The 17,500-nt window shown below is 30.6% G+C and overlaps 1 protein-coding gene across 1 annotated transcript in view; it reads right to left on the minus strand.

Moving 5' to 3' along the window:
* LOC140432329 (uncharacterized protein YdcI) overlaps positions 1 to 17,500 on the minus strand; it is a 75,869-nt gene that overhangs the window by 43,940 nt on the left and 14,429 nt on the right. The window contains exons 4-7 of the mRNA XM_072520159.1: positions 10,748 to 10,855; positions 9,554 to 9,832; positions 4,390 to 4,482; positions 4,016 to 4,223 (exon numbers count right to left, since the gene is read on the minus strand). Of these exons, the coding sequence (XP_072376260.1) occupies positions 4,016 to 4,223; positions 4,390 to 4,482; positions 9,554 to 9,832; positions 10,748 to 10,855 (688 nt within the window). The remainder of the gene's footprint in view (positions 1 to 4,015; positions 4,224 to 4,389; positions 4,483 to 9,553; positions 9,833 to 10,747; positions 10,856 to 17,500) is intronic.

The raw sequence follows: 17,500 nt of genomic DNA on the forward strand, positions 1-17,500 counted from the left end.
AATTCTTTTATCATAATTGCAATTTTTTTTATTATCCTGATAATCCTCTTCTCAGCATAATTTTCATTCCTTGTTGACAACATTCCTAAGGCCTCGTGGTGATCAAAACGATCACGTAAGAAATCAAAGTAATCTGCTAAAGACGATAACAAATGAGCGGTTATGCCTAAATCCATATTTTATACTACTTATTCATCTCAATAACCTTTTGTAAAACGTCAAGGCAGAACCATAAAATTATTCCGTTTTCCAACAAATCAAGTTTTTCCGATAGAGAAGCTGCTTCAACTCTTACTACATTTTCAATCAAACATGTTTTAATCAAACCGTAATTGCTTTTTAACGCTTTTACGGCATCAAAACGAGAAGACCAACGGGTTGTATTCACAGGTAACAGTATCTGCCCCGACTCAGGCGAATCCTTTATTGCACGAGTAAATAACTCTCACCTGTGTGTAGACACAGAGAAAAAATTGTAGATAGCTTGTAAAAACATAAAAAAAGATGTTGCTTCCAAATGACAATCTGCTACATTTTGATCAACCAAATTTAAAGAGTGAGCAGCACACGGCATAAAGAGAGCTAAATCATTGTAAACTTTAATACGTGCTTGCAAACCAGAATATGTGTCACTCATAATACTGGCATTGTCGTAAGACTGGCCTTTACAGTTCTTAATATCTCATTCCAAAGACTCTAACATCCCAATAACTATTTCCTCAAGTTCTTGTGAGCTATGCCCAGTGTTTTTATAAAATCCCACGAATAGTTCCACGGGATTCCCCTTATTGTTACACTATCTTAAAATCACTGTAAGTTGGTCACGGTTTGGTATCTCATGTGTTAAATCTACACTTATAGAATAGTATTTGTTTGCCTTAATTTGCTTAATAATTTTATTGTTACATGCGATTGGACAAAATGCTCATTAATTCGTTACAAGTACCTTTTGATAGATATGACGTTTTGCCCTTACCTAAGTTTGCTCTTTTATTCATGTGATCTTTTAAAAATATATCATATTCTGACAATAATAGTTCCAGTAAACCTAAGAAGTTTCCATTCCGTTTTTCGCCAATTCTTACATGAGTACCTCTAAATGCCAATTCCTTGGTAACCAGAAACTTTATTACACTTATGATTCTTTCTATTACTTTAACTCAATATTCTTTCGCAGTGCTATTTCTTTTTCGATTTCTACATCAACCCTTCCTTACTTTAATAAGCAAGTCGTATAAATTTTCAGATTATCTAAATGATTATTGAATCTTTCATGTTCGTCAAATATTTCCTTACTTTTATTCCATAATGAAAATTCTGTTTTAAATTGGTTCTTTTTTTTTCAAATAAGACACAATAAAGACAAAATATATTGCCAGTGCTCTTGGAGTAAATTGCCCAATGGCGGCGAACCACTTCTCCATTAACCAGTTTTATATAAAATATTTGCTTATTGGCATGCCTGTTTTGTTTGCCGAAATTTCTTTTTGACATTAAAAATTCCATATCTGTAAGATTCTGCTCAACCGATTTTTCTAGAATCATTTCTGTACAATTATGGCAATCTTGCCAAAGCGATCTTTAAAATTAAGTAGATCCTGTTTTGGATCTGAAAAGAAATAAAAAAAATTATTTGTCATTGTCCTATTTTGGTTACCATTTGTAAAGGCACATCATTTTGCATTTTAGCCTCGTTACAAAAAATTTAAATATGCCTTACCCGGGTTACTGGTGGTTGCTTCTTCATCTTCTAATACTTTTGAAACAGGTGATACTACGTGCTCTGGCACTGATTCTGAAGTCTCCAAAATAGGTTCATGTGGTCGAATATGAATATATTTATCACTAGTAGCACTAGAACTACGACCGGTTTGGGAAATATTTGTAGCCAAAATGCTGTCATTTTGGGTATGCCTTTCAAAATTTTATTTTACCTTTCCTGCTTTTCTTGTTTCCTTTTTCGCCAGAAAGATCCACGTTGTTTCCGCCCTTGCATATTTTCTATTGAATATTTATTGTATTAATGTTTTACTTACAGATTATAATTACCTATACAGTTTCAAAGACTAACCTCTTACCGAAGTTTGTTTAGTTATACGTTTTTAGTTATTTCTACAGCTACACCGTGCATAAACCGTATACGTCGACGTTAATTAATAATAATAATTTATTTATAAATTGATAAGTTTCAAAGTTAATGATAAAACAAAAACAAAATGTATTATGATTATATCATGTGGATTTGTATGCAAATTTTATTTTACCATAACCACATAATTTCGGAACAGAACGCGGTTCGCGCGTACCGCCCGGGAACCTTCAACCGCCCGGTGCTACAGCCCCGAAAAGACCCCTGGTTAAACCGGCGCTGCTCTTATTAAATTTGAACAAATCAGTTTTAGGAATTATTTTTAAAACAAAAAATCGTATATATAATAGTATATTATGAGAAATTATAACAGTTGTGACAAAAAAGGTTTATTTTTTACCAACTAGAAACGACTAAGGCAGTCTCCTCCTCAATCGAGGAGGAAATGGACACCTAAAAAACCGCAACAATACCTAAGCCATGAGCAAGGACGTCGGAAAAATAAGGTTAATATTATTCAATGCAACCTCTAACACAAAAAGGTGGCAACGATGCTCCTGAAGAAAGACTGGCCAGCTTTGAGATGTGGTGTTATCAAAGAATGTAAAAAATATCATAAAAACGTAATAAATACGGAAACCTCAAGAAAGATGAAAAAGAAATCTATTAACATCTTTATCAACGTCTGTTATACCTTGCATTTATAGAAGGTTCAGATTAAAGCAGAAATCTGAATTGTGTTTCGAAACTATTTTACGGATTTAATATCAGATGTCGCTATTGCGTCCGTTTCGAAGCCATTTTATCGTTGCTTCCCAAAGACAGAAAAGATCTATTTTTCACGTTGAGAACGCCTATGAATAACTGTTCTGATGAGCTTTATTAAAGCGAAATACGTATAAACAGATACATAGACGATTTGTACGTGAAATGGAATCTTTACTGTCTTTTTCATTTTATTCGGATCTACTCTGTATGAGTACAAGAAACCAATTCGCTAACGATTTCTGCTTAGTTGAGGAGACATGTCGTGGAATGCAAATTTTAGATTCCCCATGTCTCTATTAACATCTTTATCAACGTCTGTTATACCTTGCATTTATAGAAGGTTCAGATTAAAGCAGAAATCTGAATTGTGTTTCGAAACTATTTTACGGATTTAATATCAGATGTCGCTATTGCGTCCGTTTCGAAGCCATTTTATCGTTGCTTCCCAAAGACAGAAAAGATCTATTTTTCACGTTGAGAACGCCTATGAATAACTGTTCTGATGAGCTTTATTAAAGCGAAATACGTATAAACAGATACATAGACGATTTTTACGTGAAATGGAATCTTTACTGTCTTTTTCATGAAAAAGAAATCCTTAAAAGTATGTAGTATGTAGGAAATAAAAATCATCTACTTAAGGTGGAAGGAAAAAGGCCCGGGAGACGACGCACTTCCTGATTAAAAAATTTAAAGAAGTGGAGTAGAAAAACAACAATAGAACTCTGCAGAATTGCTGCAGACAGAGACAAATGAGCCGTAATAATCGCCAATGCCCTTAAAAGATGAGGCACACTAATAAGAAGAAGTACACAAGTCACAGACTACGTATGATTATTATTGTACATAATACTGCTGAAGACAGCATATAAAGCAATTGCATAGGTTTATTAAAATATACTTTATCAAATTATTTAGTTTTATTACACTATCATTATTTCCAAGAACAGGCTAACTTTAGTACATATCAAGTGCGAAAATTAAAATGATCTCTATTTGGACGAACTTCCACCCGCCAATGTTTCATTAGCACAAATTATTTCCTACCAATGATGTTAAATTGTGGCGTTTAAAACTTGCACGGAGAAACCTCACAATAAAATTTTTATCTACTGAATGATAGTAGATCGATTTAACTAAAACCCATATATAACTCACCTGTTTGAGTTCTTCTATACCTAGCAATAAACGGGATTGTACTACCATCGTTAAAAAGATTAATTACGTTATAAGCAATATGTTTACTTAAACTCATATTCTCTGCTAATAATTCATGATCTTTCCATGTTGTTTCACAATTTAAATTAACATGTTTAGTTTTCAAACTTGTACTTGGCAGATTAATTTCCGTTTTTAATTTTTTAGCCTAAAAATTGATATTATTAAAATATACAAAAAAAAAACTACATAATATATACTGTGTATACTACACTAGTAGAAAAATAAAAATAATTTCATATAATCATTATTTAAGATCAAGGAGTGAAGAATGAAACCCCTTTTTTGGATGACCAATTTGTTAGTATACTCACTTTTGGTGGATTTAATTCACTTTTCGCTTCTGATTTTACTTTAGTGTTATCTTTGGAATTTTTCCTTTTTAGATTGGGCTTAGCACTTGCAGTCTAAAAAAATTTAAACAGTAAATATTAAAATCTAATTTCGTATTTAATTAAAATTAATTTTAATCAATTTAAAATACAACAACCATAATCTTAAAACCCCCATGCGGGGTATCTCAGAGATAATCTCAGATAATCTAAAGATATTAGTCTTCATAGTAATGAAGAAGCTTCTATACATTATCAAAAATTGGAACAAATAATATCCAGACAACAAAAAAAAAATGGAAAACACTTGACAATGATAAACTATGTAGATAATTTTATGACAATAATTTTCAAAGCAGAAACACTTAGATGCAGAAAAGAGTCCACCAAAGAAATGTGGTCTTCTAGTACTTCTATTCGACGCTCCTTTTTTAAAACTACTTTGCCAAGAAACATATTTGAAGAACTATTAGTGTTTAGTCAATTAGATGATAAGATAACTAGAGCTTTTCAAAATGTCAGGTAAAAAACTTAATGTTAAATGTTTTTCATGTAAAAAATTGGTTTATTAAGCAAATATAAAAAGACAAAAGTCAGTTTTGTGCACTTATTGTTTATCAAAGTAAACATTTTTAGTCACTGAGGGTAACAAAAAAGGTTATTATCCCTATTTTCTTATAAAGTCGTAGAAATAGTGTCTTCGTTTAAATTTTACTTATATTTCATATAGTAAATTGAAACGATTTGTGTATTTATTTATTTTTCTTGGCAATCGGATTACTATTCTGGAAATTAAAAAAAGAACTACGATGGGAGAAGAACTAGGATTACTTTTCGCACCTAGGGGACATTCAAGGTGACTCAAAGACAGAAAGTGAAGACCACGGAAAGTATAGGTAAAAAGGTAAAATAGTTGATGATTCAACAGAGGTAACGAGCTTAACACCTACACTAAAGTTTTAAGTTACGCATTTTAATAAACCTAAGAATAATTTTATATACCTTATACATATTTAATGATATCAAATGAAGTAGATTGAAAGGAGGGTATAATTTTTGCAATAATAAACTATTAATAAGTTCCTGTCTTTGTATTTCAAATTAACAGCGAGCATAAACAATGTGATCCACGTATCCTATTTAGTAAATATGATTTAGAATATAACAAAACTCTTCTTATATACGCGTCTATTGCACTAAAGGAACTCTCGTAGAAAATTATAGTGCAACTATTTTACATTTACAGATTCTGCCTAGAACATGCATCTTTTCCGAATAACTGGAAACATCCGAAAATTATGCCTTTACTAAAACCAAAAAAGGATGGAAGAAGATCAGAAAGCAATAGGTCAATATTACTACTGCAGTCACTAGGGAAAAGCATTGGAAAAAATCATATACAAAAAGCGAAACAAACATCCAGAAAGGAGAAGAATCATACAAGGCCAATTCGGATTGAGAAAAGGAAGAAATTGCGAATTGCAATTAGCAAGAGTGGTCAGTGACACAAAAATTCACTATCACAGGAACCGAAGAACAGGAATGGCCATTCTAGATACGGAAAAATCATATGACATAGTTTGGAAAAAAACCCTAATCTAGAAGATAGGCAGAGCTAGGCTGCCTCATTACTTATTCAATATATGTGACGCATATTTGACTAACAATACTTGTCAGGTTTCAGTTGACTAAAAGATGTCCAGGATGCCAGTTAAGAATGGATACCTCAGGGCAGCATTACCGATATTATACAATATTTTTGTTTCAGATTTGCCCACCGATGCCAGAACAAATGCAGCCCTCCCCGCGGATGATACGGCAAGCTACACCGCAGTCAAACAAGACAAAATAGTTGAGATATTAGAAGACCACTTAGGAAGAATATCAGACTACAAGAAAAATGGAAAGATTCATTTTACCATCTTTACGCTGCAACAAAATGTACCAGAAGTAGAACTAAAAATGAGAATTTAATCAGATGAAGTCTTCAAGTATTTCGGAGTTCACCTGGAACTACTTCATAGTCCCAGAAAATTAAATTTCGCCAAGAACAACCAAGAAGTCAAGAGAGCCATCAGCGGCGAGGAGATGAATTCATCCTTACATTTTCAGAACTAGTCCTCCATCGCAGACCAAGAAGATTCAATTATACCAGGCCTTCGTTAGAGCTGTGACGTTATATCTAGTCTCAGTATGGAGTTCAACGGCAGAGACCAACTGGAAGAAAAGAACAAGAAAATTCTTCTACCAGGCCACAAAAAGAATCGCAACAATCGAGGATACACCGAGAAAACATAGACTGATTGACCATCTAATTAGGGTCTAGCCAGGTGAAAGAGAACAGGGAAGTAAGTACGGTGTCAAAAATAAAGATATCCAGAAGTCCAGAATAAGTTTTTATTTTTATGGGTAGACGCGAACAACGAATCTGCATTAATTTTTATTTTAAACTAAAAAAATATGTGTAAAATGATTCAAAAAGTACTTTGTACATAAATGTGAGCAAAACACAGATCCAATACAATGAAGAAGATATAATATATCATATAATATATCATATATATTTTATAACATATTATGTTGTAAATATCGACCTTATCAGTATAATAACCGAACTAAAAATATCAAAAATATAAACTCAATGATCACCCAAAATTCACCCAAATTCTCCTGCTTATTTCTAATCCCTAATAGGAATATTGTAAAGCCGTAAAATTTTTATAATTTTTTTCAATTCTCTACCATTCTTCTCTGTTTTGGGCTAGTTTTTCGGCTTCGTGTAACCTCGGTTATTCAGTATTTTTTTTAACCCACCCAATGGCTTGGAGACCTTCCGTAGATCTTTGTCCTTCAATTCTCCCCTCGATTATTAATTTCCATCGTACCTGTTCTTCTGAAAATGTGTCCAAAATACTGCAACCTCTGTTGTATTGGTTTAAGCCGTCTATCTTTTAATTTAAGTTGTTTTTTTTATTTCATCAAAAATATCATCATTAACAAAAAACTTTATTTTATTTTTATCTGTTTTTTACATGGTCTAAGTTTCGAATGCATATGTGGCTATTTGAAAAATTAGTCCTCTTACCAGCCGTAATTTTATGTGCACGGTGCACGGTTTTAAGATCTTCCAAATTGTTACCAGTTTCATCGTAGCTGTTCTTGCAATAGAAATCCTTAAGTATCTGTCGTATCTTTCTTTATTATGTGAGACTCCTGGCATATGAAACTATCTACTATCATAATTTTTGTCTTACTCTTATTTAGATGTAGCCCGTACTCTTTGCTTTTCTCCTCCAGACGTCCCATCATATTTTCCATTTCTTTTTGTTTTGAATATTATTGTGTCATCAGATCTCTCAGTTTACTGATTTTCTTTCCTCTAACTGATATTTCACCCATCCATCCGTCTAGTACCTTTGGCATAAATGGAGAGATTATGTAGCCCTCTCTGATACTGGCTTCTGTAAGTCTTATCAGCTAAATTAAGGGGTGGGGTGTCCCCATCTTCACTAGTATTGGCCATAGATAATGCGAACATTCTTTGACAGAATTTTCTCAGTACCTCCGCAATCCCTTTCTCGTCATTTATAATGTGTTGGTTTTCATCCATTATTGTTTATGGTATTTGTTTTAATTCTCTAGCTAGATATCGGACTTTGTTCATGAGATTCATAACGTATTGCATGCGTTCATGCACAATTCAATTTTTTTGGTTTCTTTCCTATTCAGATTATTTCTATAGAGGTTAATACGACATTTCTGAATGCTTTCCACATTTTTCCTAGACTGTCTTGTGTCTCTAAAATGCTAAGTTTCTTTAATTCGACTCTAAATGGTTCTGGATTTGAAATCTTCAATTTTTTGCGATTTTACTGCGGCTTGGTTCTTTTTAGCTTCAGCTTAAAGCATGTCCGTATTCCAAACAGGCTTTTAAGTATAACTTAAATAGAAGCTTTCATGCTTCATGTTGATAGTTTTTTTTATTCGAAAGAAATATAAAGGTGAATTTAAAGGTAAATAAGCTCTAAAACACAGTTAGAGAATCCATAGAGAATTTTGGATTCAATATTGCGTGGTGTAGTATGCATAAAAGTGAATCGTTTGTAGACGACTGTTTTCTTTATTACAATAATATATAAGCGTAGCCATGTAACCTTGTGCCCGAGTTTTTTGCTAAACTAAAGGTTTCATAACATTGTTTTCTGAGTTTCCAAAACTAAAACTGTCGCTTGAAAGGTACAGTTTCGGCGACGTAGAGACGATTTAAAATAATGAGATAATGGCACTGGAAGTAATTAAAAAACCGGATAACAGAATTGTTTTTGTAACTTAAAGCATAGGGTACGTGTTATGTCGAATGAAGAATGCCGCTAGATGAAGCAGATTGAAGCACTGAGAAGTTATGAACGAAGGTTTCTGCTCTCGACACGAGAAACTTGTGACATAAGTACTTAGGACATATAATGAGAGGGCAAAAATACTCATTATTACAACTTATTATGCAAGACCAAATACAAGAAAACGAAATTTGGTAAGACAAAGAATATCCTGGCTTAAGAACATGTGTAGAACTATTTAGAGCGGCGGTCAACAGAGTCCGCATAGCCATGATGATTTCCAACCTTAGACAGAAGATGGAACTTGAAGAAGAAGAGATACTTGTCTCTCCGTGACATTATATACTGTTAGAAAGAGCGGGACTTGTTTTGGCTTTCTAGCGTCTTGTCACCTTCTGGTAGGAATCAAAAGTGAGCAAAACCGAACAACGAGAACCCATCTCTAACCGTACTACTAATTCATCAGCCGACTCCCGCCACCTGCGAATTCCACTTGTAATCCCCAGTTTTCTTACTAAAGCATAGTACGAACCATAAACCTAGTGAAACTGAAGTGAGTTCGCCAGTCAATTCAGTCATCCAGTCCACGGAAAATAAAGCATAATTTCTTTGTATACGGTTAACCATTTCATTTGTGTAAAAAACATTTCTGGATGTTTCCAATTAATTGGGCGAAAATACTAAGAGTAATACACACATTCTCTTGATAGATATAAGTGTAAAGAAAAAGTTATTAATTGGGAAAATGGCAAAAATCAATCAATTTTTTCCAAACCATCGAAATAAACAAAAAATAATTATACGTATACCTTTAATGTTTCATCGCCATCTTGTATGAATTTTTCATTTTTGATCTGCACCGTAGTAGCCTTAACAGTTTCATCTAATGAACTGGATTCATTATTGATCCTTGGTGTTGTCGGTTCTTTCTTTACTCGTGTCTTTCTCACAGTTGGTTCTTTTTTCACTTGTGGTTTTTTTACAACTCGTTCTTTCTTCACTTGGGGCTTCTTTATTGTGGTTTTTACAATCGGTACCTTTACTATTGGTTGCTTTGTTTTAACTGGTGCCCTCTTTCTAGTATTTTTCTAAAATAAACAAACTCATATGTACAACAATTATATATGTAATTATAGAAGATAAGGTTATTTTAAACTTACACGTTTTCCGAATATAGAAACTATGGAAAGAAGAACGAGCACCAAAAGAATGGAAAGGTGCAACATTGTGAGCATATACCAAAAAACATACTGAAAGGAGACTGAAGAAAGAAGTATACTCTGGTCAATATAGTATATAAAATACTGACAGAGCGTATAAACGACAAGATCACAAAACAGTAGAAAATGAAATAGGTGACCATCGCCGCAGCTTCAGGCAAAGACGTGTCATAATAGACCAAATATTCCAACTGCGTGAGATACAAGCAAAAGGCTTTAACTATGAAAAACCTACGGTAGCTATTTTTGTGGATTTCAAGCTAAATTTTGACAGAGAAAAAGGAAAACGAAGTGCTAAGTGCTAGAAAGTGCTAAATAGAATATGCATAGATAAAAAACATTCATAAAAAGTAACATGGCCTAGTCTTAATATGAATAAACCACTAGACATGATCATGGTAGGGGAAATAGAAGTACTGAGAAAAATATGTGGAAATGGACAATATGTATGAAAGTCCAAATATTCTAGCATTCATCTGAGAACAAATGGGTTTAGATGGGTCTAGGTCTAGAGGATACTGATTGGGAGATTACCAACGAAAATGAAATTAACACATTAATTGAAGGAAGAACGAAAACTCAAAAATTAGGTGAGGTGTGAAAAAGATGTGAATAAACCGAAAATTAGAAGATTTAAGTATAAGATAGTAAATAAAGAATAATTGAAAAAAGATTGAACGAAGCTAAGGGACTACAACGCCGCAGAGATACTATATAGATCTTCTATAAATATATAGGCATATAAACTCTAAATACTTAAAGATATAAACAAAACACACTTACTACTGGGGTTTCTATATCACTTTCGTCATCTGTGATTTCAATAAGAGAATTGTTATTCTCATTTCTCTTTGGCTTTGATTTAGTAGACCCTTCTTTTTTGCCATCAAGCTAAAATAAAACTCAAACAATAATTAACAGATGTTTTTTATTTGCAACCACCAAGCACACCAATAATTTCATAATTATTTTTAAATATTTTTTCATAGAAATGTAATATGTTGACATTTATTTATGTAAATGTGGCATTAAATTGCAATATTCACTTTCAAATCGCGAAAGAGGTCGATTTTTATTTTTAAATTTTTAAACTGTTGTTTGTGTGATTTTTATGTTATATATATATATATATATATATATATATATATATATATATATATATATATATATATATATATACATATATATATATATTGTGACGATTGGGGTTTATAGAAAATAATTTATAAGTTATATACTACAGAATTTAATAAAAATATATTTATGTGAGGGCATTTTAAGAAAATAGCATATAATAATTGTAAAAAGTTGTATTTTAGTAGTTATGATTTTGTAAATAGATATTTTTAAGTGAGCCATGTGACTAGGCAACACACTATACCCTCCATTCCTAAGTGTCATTTTAAGAATTTTACGAATATAAGTGGGGTTATATTGTTTAAATTGTGTATTTTATTAAATTAGAGTGTTAGTTACTAATTTGAATGTTTATTCTGATCTGAAAAGCCTAAATGTCAACAAAATTATCAATGGAACATTAACGAATTCTCCAGAGTGCAGAATTTGACCATTGTTTACGGTCGAACATTCTCGAAATAATGATTATGGCGGTGGATCGAACAGATATTTTTTTTCGAGAACATCTATATAGAAGTTAATAGAACGAATGGAACATGATTTCTTACCAGATGGTTCTGGAATATCAAAAAGATATAAATACCCGTGATTTGGATTCAAGAGGGCAGTTTTGGAAGTTTTTAGTCAGAAGTCAGGCCAGTTCATTATGAAAGTTAATAGACACATTTAGTTAGTGAATAGTGAAGTAAATTGTTCATAATTTTCAAGAAGTCAGTCAGAAAAGTTTAGTAAGAAATATGAAAGTTAGTTGGAGTCAGTGAATCAGGTACAAATAGTCGAATTGTTTAATATAGTGAGTTAAATGAAGATTAAAAATTATGCATATAATTAATGCACATTTATAATTATACACAAATAATTATTGAAGATTATAAAAGTATATTGGAAGAAATTAAATTATATTATGGTTGGAGATTAGTATAAATCAACTTATAATAATTGGATATTGGTATATTGAAAAGAAGAATAAATATAAATGCTGTTTGCTGGTTTGGTTGGTGGTGTATAAATGCTGGTGAAGAAAACTATATCTTAAATTGGTAGAAGCTGATAATTGGAAAAAGTAATTTCACAAAAAACAAGGATAACTGAAGTACGAAGACATTCAGTGGTGATTAGAATCTATATAGTGGAAAACAGTTCATTTAGGCATTCAGTGAAAGAAAGGTACAAAATTTTGTTAATATAATTTAGTTAGTGTCATAACAATTTCAATTTTGAAGATAGTTTGTTTAAATTTTAGATTGTCTATAGAATTTAATTAGTTTTATAAGAATATCAGTTTAAAGATAGTTTATTTTAAATTTACATTGACTAGGTTAGATATATATGTGTGTTTCATAATAGTTATAATAAAGATAATTTAAAAAAGTACTTACAAGCTAATTCTTTGAGAACCGCGATAAAAACCCTATATATTATTAAAAATACTCATTGCTCATCATTCAAACAAAAAACACATCATAACAATTTGGCACCCAACGCGGTGGCTCTCTATTTAAAAGAATTAGTTTGGGAAGATAAGTGCTCTCATATAATTAAATTAATTATCAGTAGAAAGAAAAAATTATAGATTTTATTTTTAATTATATTTGAACAAGTAAAGTCTCAAAATGTCTCAAGGAAAGAAAGGTACAAGAAGCAAAAAGAATGAAGAAGATGTGGAAGTAGAAACACAACCTATACAAGAGGAGAGTTTAGTTCAAGTTCCACAAGATACTGCAGAAATGAATCCAGAAAGAGAGGAAAATGTCAATATGGCAGCTTTGATGTCATTAATGATGCAGATGAACAAGACGATGGAAGAGAATTCAAAAGAAATCAAAGAAGACATGAAAAAAATGGAACAGAAAATGGAAGAGAATTCAAAAGAAATCAAAGAAGACATAAAAAAATTGGAAGAGAATTCAAAAGAAGTCAAAGAAGACATGAAAAAAATGGAACAGAAATTGGAAGAGAATTATAGAAAATTAGAAAAGAAAATAGAAGATAATAATAATAAAATTGTAAAACAAATGGATAAAAAACTTGAAGCTGCAGAGAAAAAAGTAGCAAATGAAATAAAAAGTATACGGAATGACTACAAGAAAAGGATAGACAATGAGAGGACAGAAGTAAAGAGGATTATTCAAGATAATAAGATAGATATAGAACAGAAAATAGAGTTACAGAAATGTAACTTAGAAGTAAAAATTAACGAAGACAGGAGAAACACAGAAGAAAAATTAGACGATATACAACAAAATATCCAAATAAATTGTAATCAAATAAGAAATGTGGAACAGAGAATAGATGATATTTCACAAATGAGAGACATAGGGAGACCTTACTTAAATTTAACAAATGAGACTGGGATTAAATTCTCTGGTAATATAAAAAATTTGCATCCTAGAGTATACATAAATAGTTTAAAACATAAATTAAGATTTGTGAATAATATTAATGATATTAAAGATTATATTAGAGTGACATTAAATGACAATGCAGCAACTTGGTTTGCTAGTATTGAAAATGATTTAGATAATTTTCAAACATTTGAAAATAAATTTTTAAATTATTATTGGGGTGAATTAGAGCAAGCCAAGTTTAGAGAAATTCTATATTTTGGAAAGTATAATCAAAATTTAAAATCAAATATGGTAGATTATGCATTGAAACTGATAACAGTTGCAAAATATTTGGAACCACCACTTAGAGAGGATGAAACAGTCTTAAATGTATCTAGACATTTTGATGCTGATGTTGTCCAAACAGTAACTGTACAAAATATTCAAACAATAGATAGTTTTATTAATTTTATTCAAAGAATACAAAGAGGCAATATGACAAGTAATAATAACAACAGAAAAAACAATAATAACTTTCAATATAATAAAAATGATAATCAACAATATAGACAATCATATAACAATAATACTAGGTATGGTAATAATTTACAAAATTTTAATAATAATAACAGTAATCAAATTAGACAAAATTGTAATAACAATACTAGTTATAATAGACAACATTTTAATAACAGTACTAATAATAATAGACAAGATTTTAACAATAGAAGAAATACAGAGCGACCTAACTATAACAGACAGGTAAATTGTGTTCGAAGGAATAGAAGCTGCGAGGACAGGGAACGAAATAGTACAAGGCAAGAAAATGTGAGTAGAAGTCATAGTAGGGAAAGACATAGTACATCAGATCCAAGTGGTCAGATACAATCTGACAATTCTAATAATCAAAATTTTGTGCAGTAAACTTTCTGAATTACAAGTTAGGCCATTGCTATTATGAAAAACCTTCTGAATTTATTTCTTTAGATGAAGAGAAAATTATTGAATCTATTAATTTAATTTATATAAATGCTTTGGCCAAAAATAAAATGATTAAAATTATGATAGATACTGGTTCAGAAAGTACATTAGTCTCAGAGAATTTTATTTTTAATACATTAAAACTATCAGATATAATAAAGATTCCAAAAATTAAAATTATTGGTGCAAATAATAAGAAGTTGGGTGAAATTGATAAACTAGCCAATTTTAAAATTAATATTCTTAATAAAGAAATTAATATGCAAGGATTTATTGTCAAGGATTTATGTGTTGATATATTAATGGGAAATGATGAATTGGAAAAGAAGAAAGTAAAGATAGTTTTTGAAGAAAAAATGGTAACTTTGGAAGGGCAAATAATTAAATTTATGCAGAAAGATGAGGTAGAAGAAGGAATAAGAGTTGATAGGATATTATTAAAAGAAAATAATGATGTTTATGAAGAAGAAATGTATTTTGATGATAGGGAAATGTCCCAGAAGAATGTAAAGAATAATTATTGTAGTGAATATTTAAGGAATGGAAATTTTAAGCAGATGGATGCCTACGAGGCGGAGTGCGTAAAATTGGAAGCAAGGAATAATGAGTACATATTGAAGAATAATGTGATTTGTAAAGAAGAAGATATGATGAAAGTTTTAAATTGCCCTGAAGAATATAAATCAATAGTCATTTCCATATTGCAGCAACACAAGGGACTTGTCAATAAAGAAAATAGAATTGCACAAAATTATATCCATAGTATAAAAGTTAAAGAAGAAAAAGATTTTAAAACAAAATCATACCCAATACCATATAAATACAGAGAAGAAGTAAACAAAACAATTAATAATATGTTAGAGGATGGGATCATTGAGAAGGCAGACACACGTTTTATTAACCCCATAGTAGTAGTACGAAAAAGATCAGGTGAAATCAGGTTATGTTTGGATGCAAGGAATATTAACAAGATTACTGAAAAGCAATTTGAAGCACCAATGAGTATAGATGGAATATTAGGAAGAATTACAGGAATGTCATTTTTCACTAAAATCCATTTACAGCATAGTTTCTGGTTAATACCTCTAGAAAGAAAAAGTAGACAGTATACAGGATTTCAGATAGATGGAGTAGTATATAAATTCAAAGTAGTACCATTTGGACTTCAATCATCTTGCAGTGCTCTATGTAGATGTCTTCATGATATTTTGGATCAATATGAACATTTTGTAATTCACTACATTGATGATATATTAATTTTTTCTAAAACGGCTGAAGATCATGAGAAACACCTAAAAATTATAATAAATAGATTAGACAAAGTTGGACTAAAAATAAATCAAGAAAAATGTACATTTTTTCAAAAAGAAGTCATATATCTAGGTTATAAACTTAACACTAAGGGAATCGAAATGGATCCAGAACGGACACAAGTCATTCAGGAATATAAAACACCACACAATTTAAGAACTTTAAGAGGATTTATTGGAATAATTAATTATTATAAAAGGATGATACCAGATCTAAGTATAAAAGAAATTCCATTACTTGAACTACTGAGAAAAGGTGTAAAATGGAGATGGGATCAGAGAAGAGAACTAGCATTCCAAGAGATTAAAAACATTTTTCTGTCAAATTTGAAAATATACTATCCTGACTACACACAGCCATTCATATTAAGAACAGATGCATCAATAGAGAGATTATCAGGGGTATTATTACAAATACATGATGGGGTCGAATACCCAATACAATTCATTTCAAGAATTACAAAGCCACATGAAAAGGGTTACTCAGTTTCAGAATTAGAACTAGCAAGTATAATACACTGTGTCACAAAATTAAGATTTTATTTGTTGGGTAATGAATTTACAATAGAAACAGATCACCAAGCTTTAACGTCTATATTAAATAACAAATATGGAAACAGTAGAATACATCGGTGGAGTCTAATACTTAGTGAATACTGCTTTGAAATCAAATACATTTCTGGAAAATCCAATATAGTGGCAGATGCTTTATCAAGGTTAGAAAATACACCACAAAAAGGGCAGCGAACAATAAAAATTGGATTAAATCAATTAGTAGAAAGTACTGGATTATATTCTAAAGAAGAAATTATAAGAGATCAGATCAATTTGAGTGAAAAACAAAAAGTCCTTAGGAAAGATGGGGTATATTATAAAATAATAAATGGCATAGAAGTATATGTAATAACTAGAACTTTAGCAAAGAAAATATTGAAAAATTTACATAACAATTATATGCATATTGGTTCAAGAAAGCTATGGATGCTATTTAGGGACAATTATTTTGCAAAGAATGACATAAGTATAGCAAAAGAAATTACTACCCAATGCCCAATATGTCAACTAAACAAAGAAAAGAATTTAAAAAAAACTTACTGATAGATCCATTTCATAGATAGATGGTAGATTTATTTGTTGTGAATAAATTTGACATCATACTTGTTGAATTTTGTACATATGGAAATTGTTTGGTACCCTAAAAATCATAATTTGGGGTTAGATACAGAATTGATTGTGTAAATGTCTTTATAAAAAGTGTAAAACTTACCAATTTATATTGATGAAAGTTATTTTGAATGGAAATAATTCCTAGATTTTGTCTATAAATAAACAGAACACAATATCCATTACATTTTTAATTAAGGTTATATTTTATTCTCTCCATTTGACATGACAGTTTGACCATAGAATAGCCGAACTGTGATCCGTTGTTCTCTGCTTTGACATAGACAGCGAACAGGGAAGTATTTAACACATTTTAAATAAAAAAAAAAATTTTGATTTATTAAATTTAATAAGGCATGAGAAAATTAATATTTAAAAAAATAATAAGTAAATTATTTATTTTAAATATTATTTTTTGGGGTATTGTGACGATTGGGGTTTATAGAAAATAATTTATAAGTTATATACTACATAATATTAGATATAAAAAAGTATTTGATTATTTTAGATAAGTTATATACTAGAGAATTTAATAAAAATATATTTATGTGAGGGCATTTTAAGAAAATAGCATATAATAATTGTAAAAAGTTGTATTTTAGTAGTTATGATTTTGT

The sequence above is a fragment of the Diabrotica undecimpunctata genome, chromosome 1, assembly GCF_040954645.1.
Source record: "Diabrotica undecimpunctata isolate CICGRU chromosome 1, icDiaUnde3, whole genome shotgun sequence".
In the NCBI taxonomy this organism is placed as follows: Eukaryota; Metazoa; Arthropoda; class Insecta; order Coleoptera; family Chrysomelidae; genus Diabrotica; species Diabrotica undecimpunctata.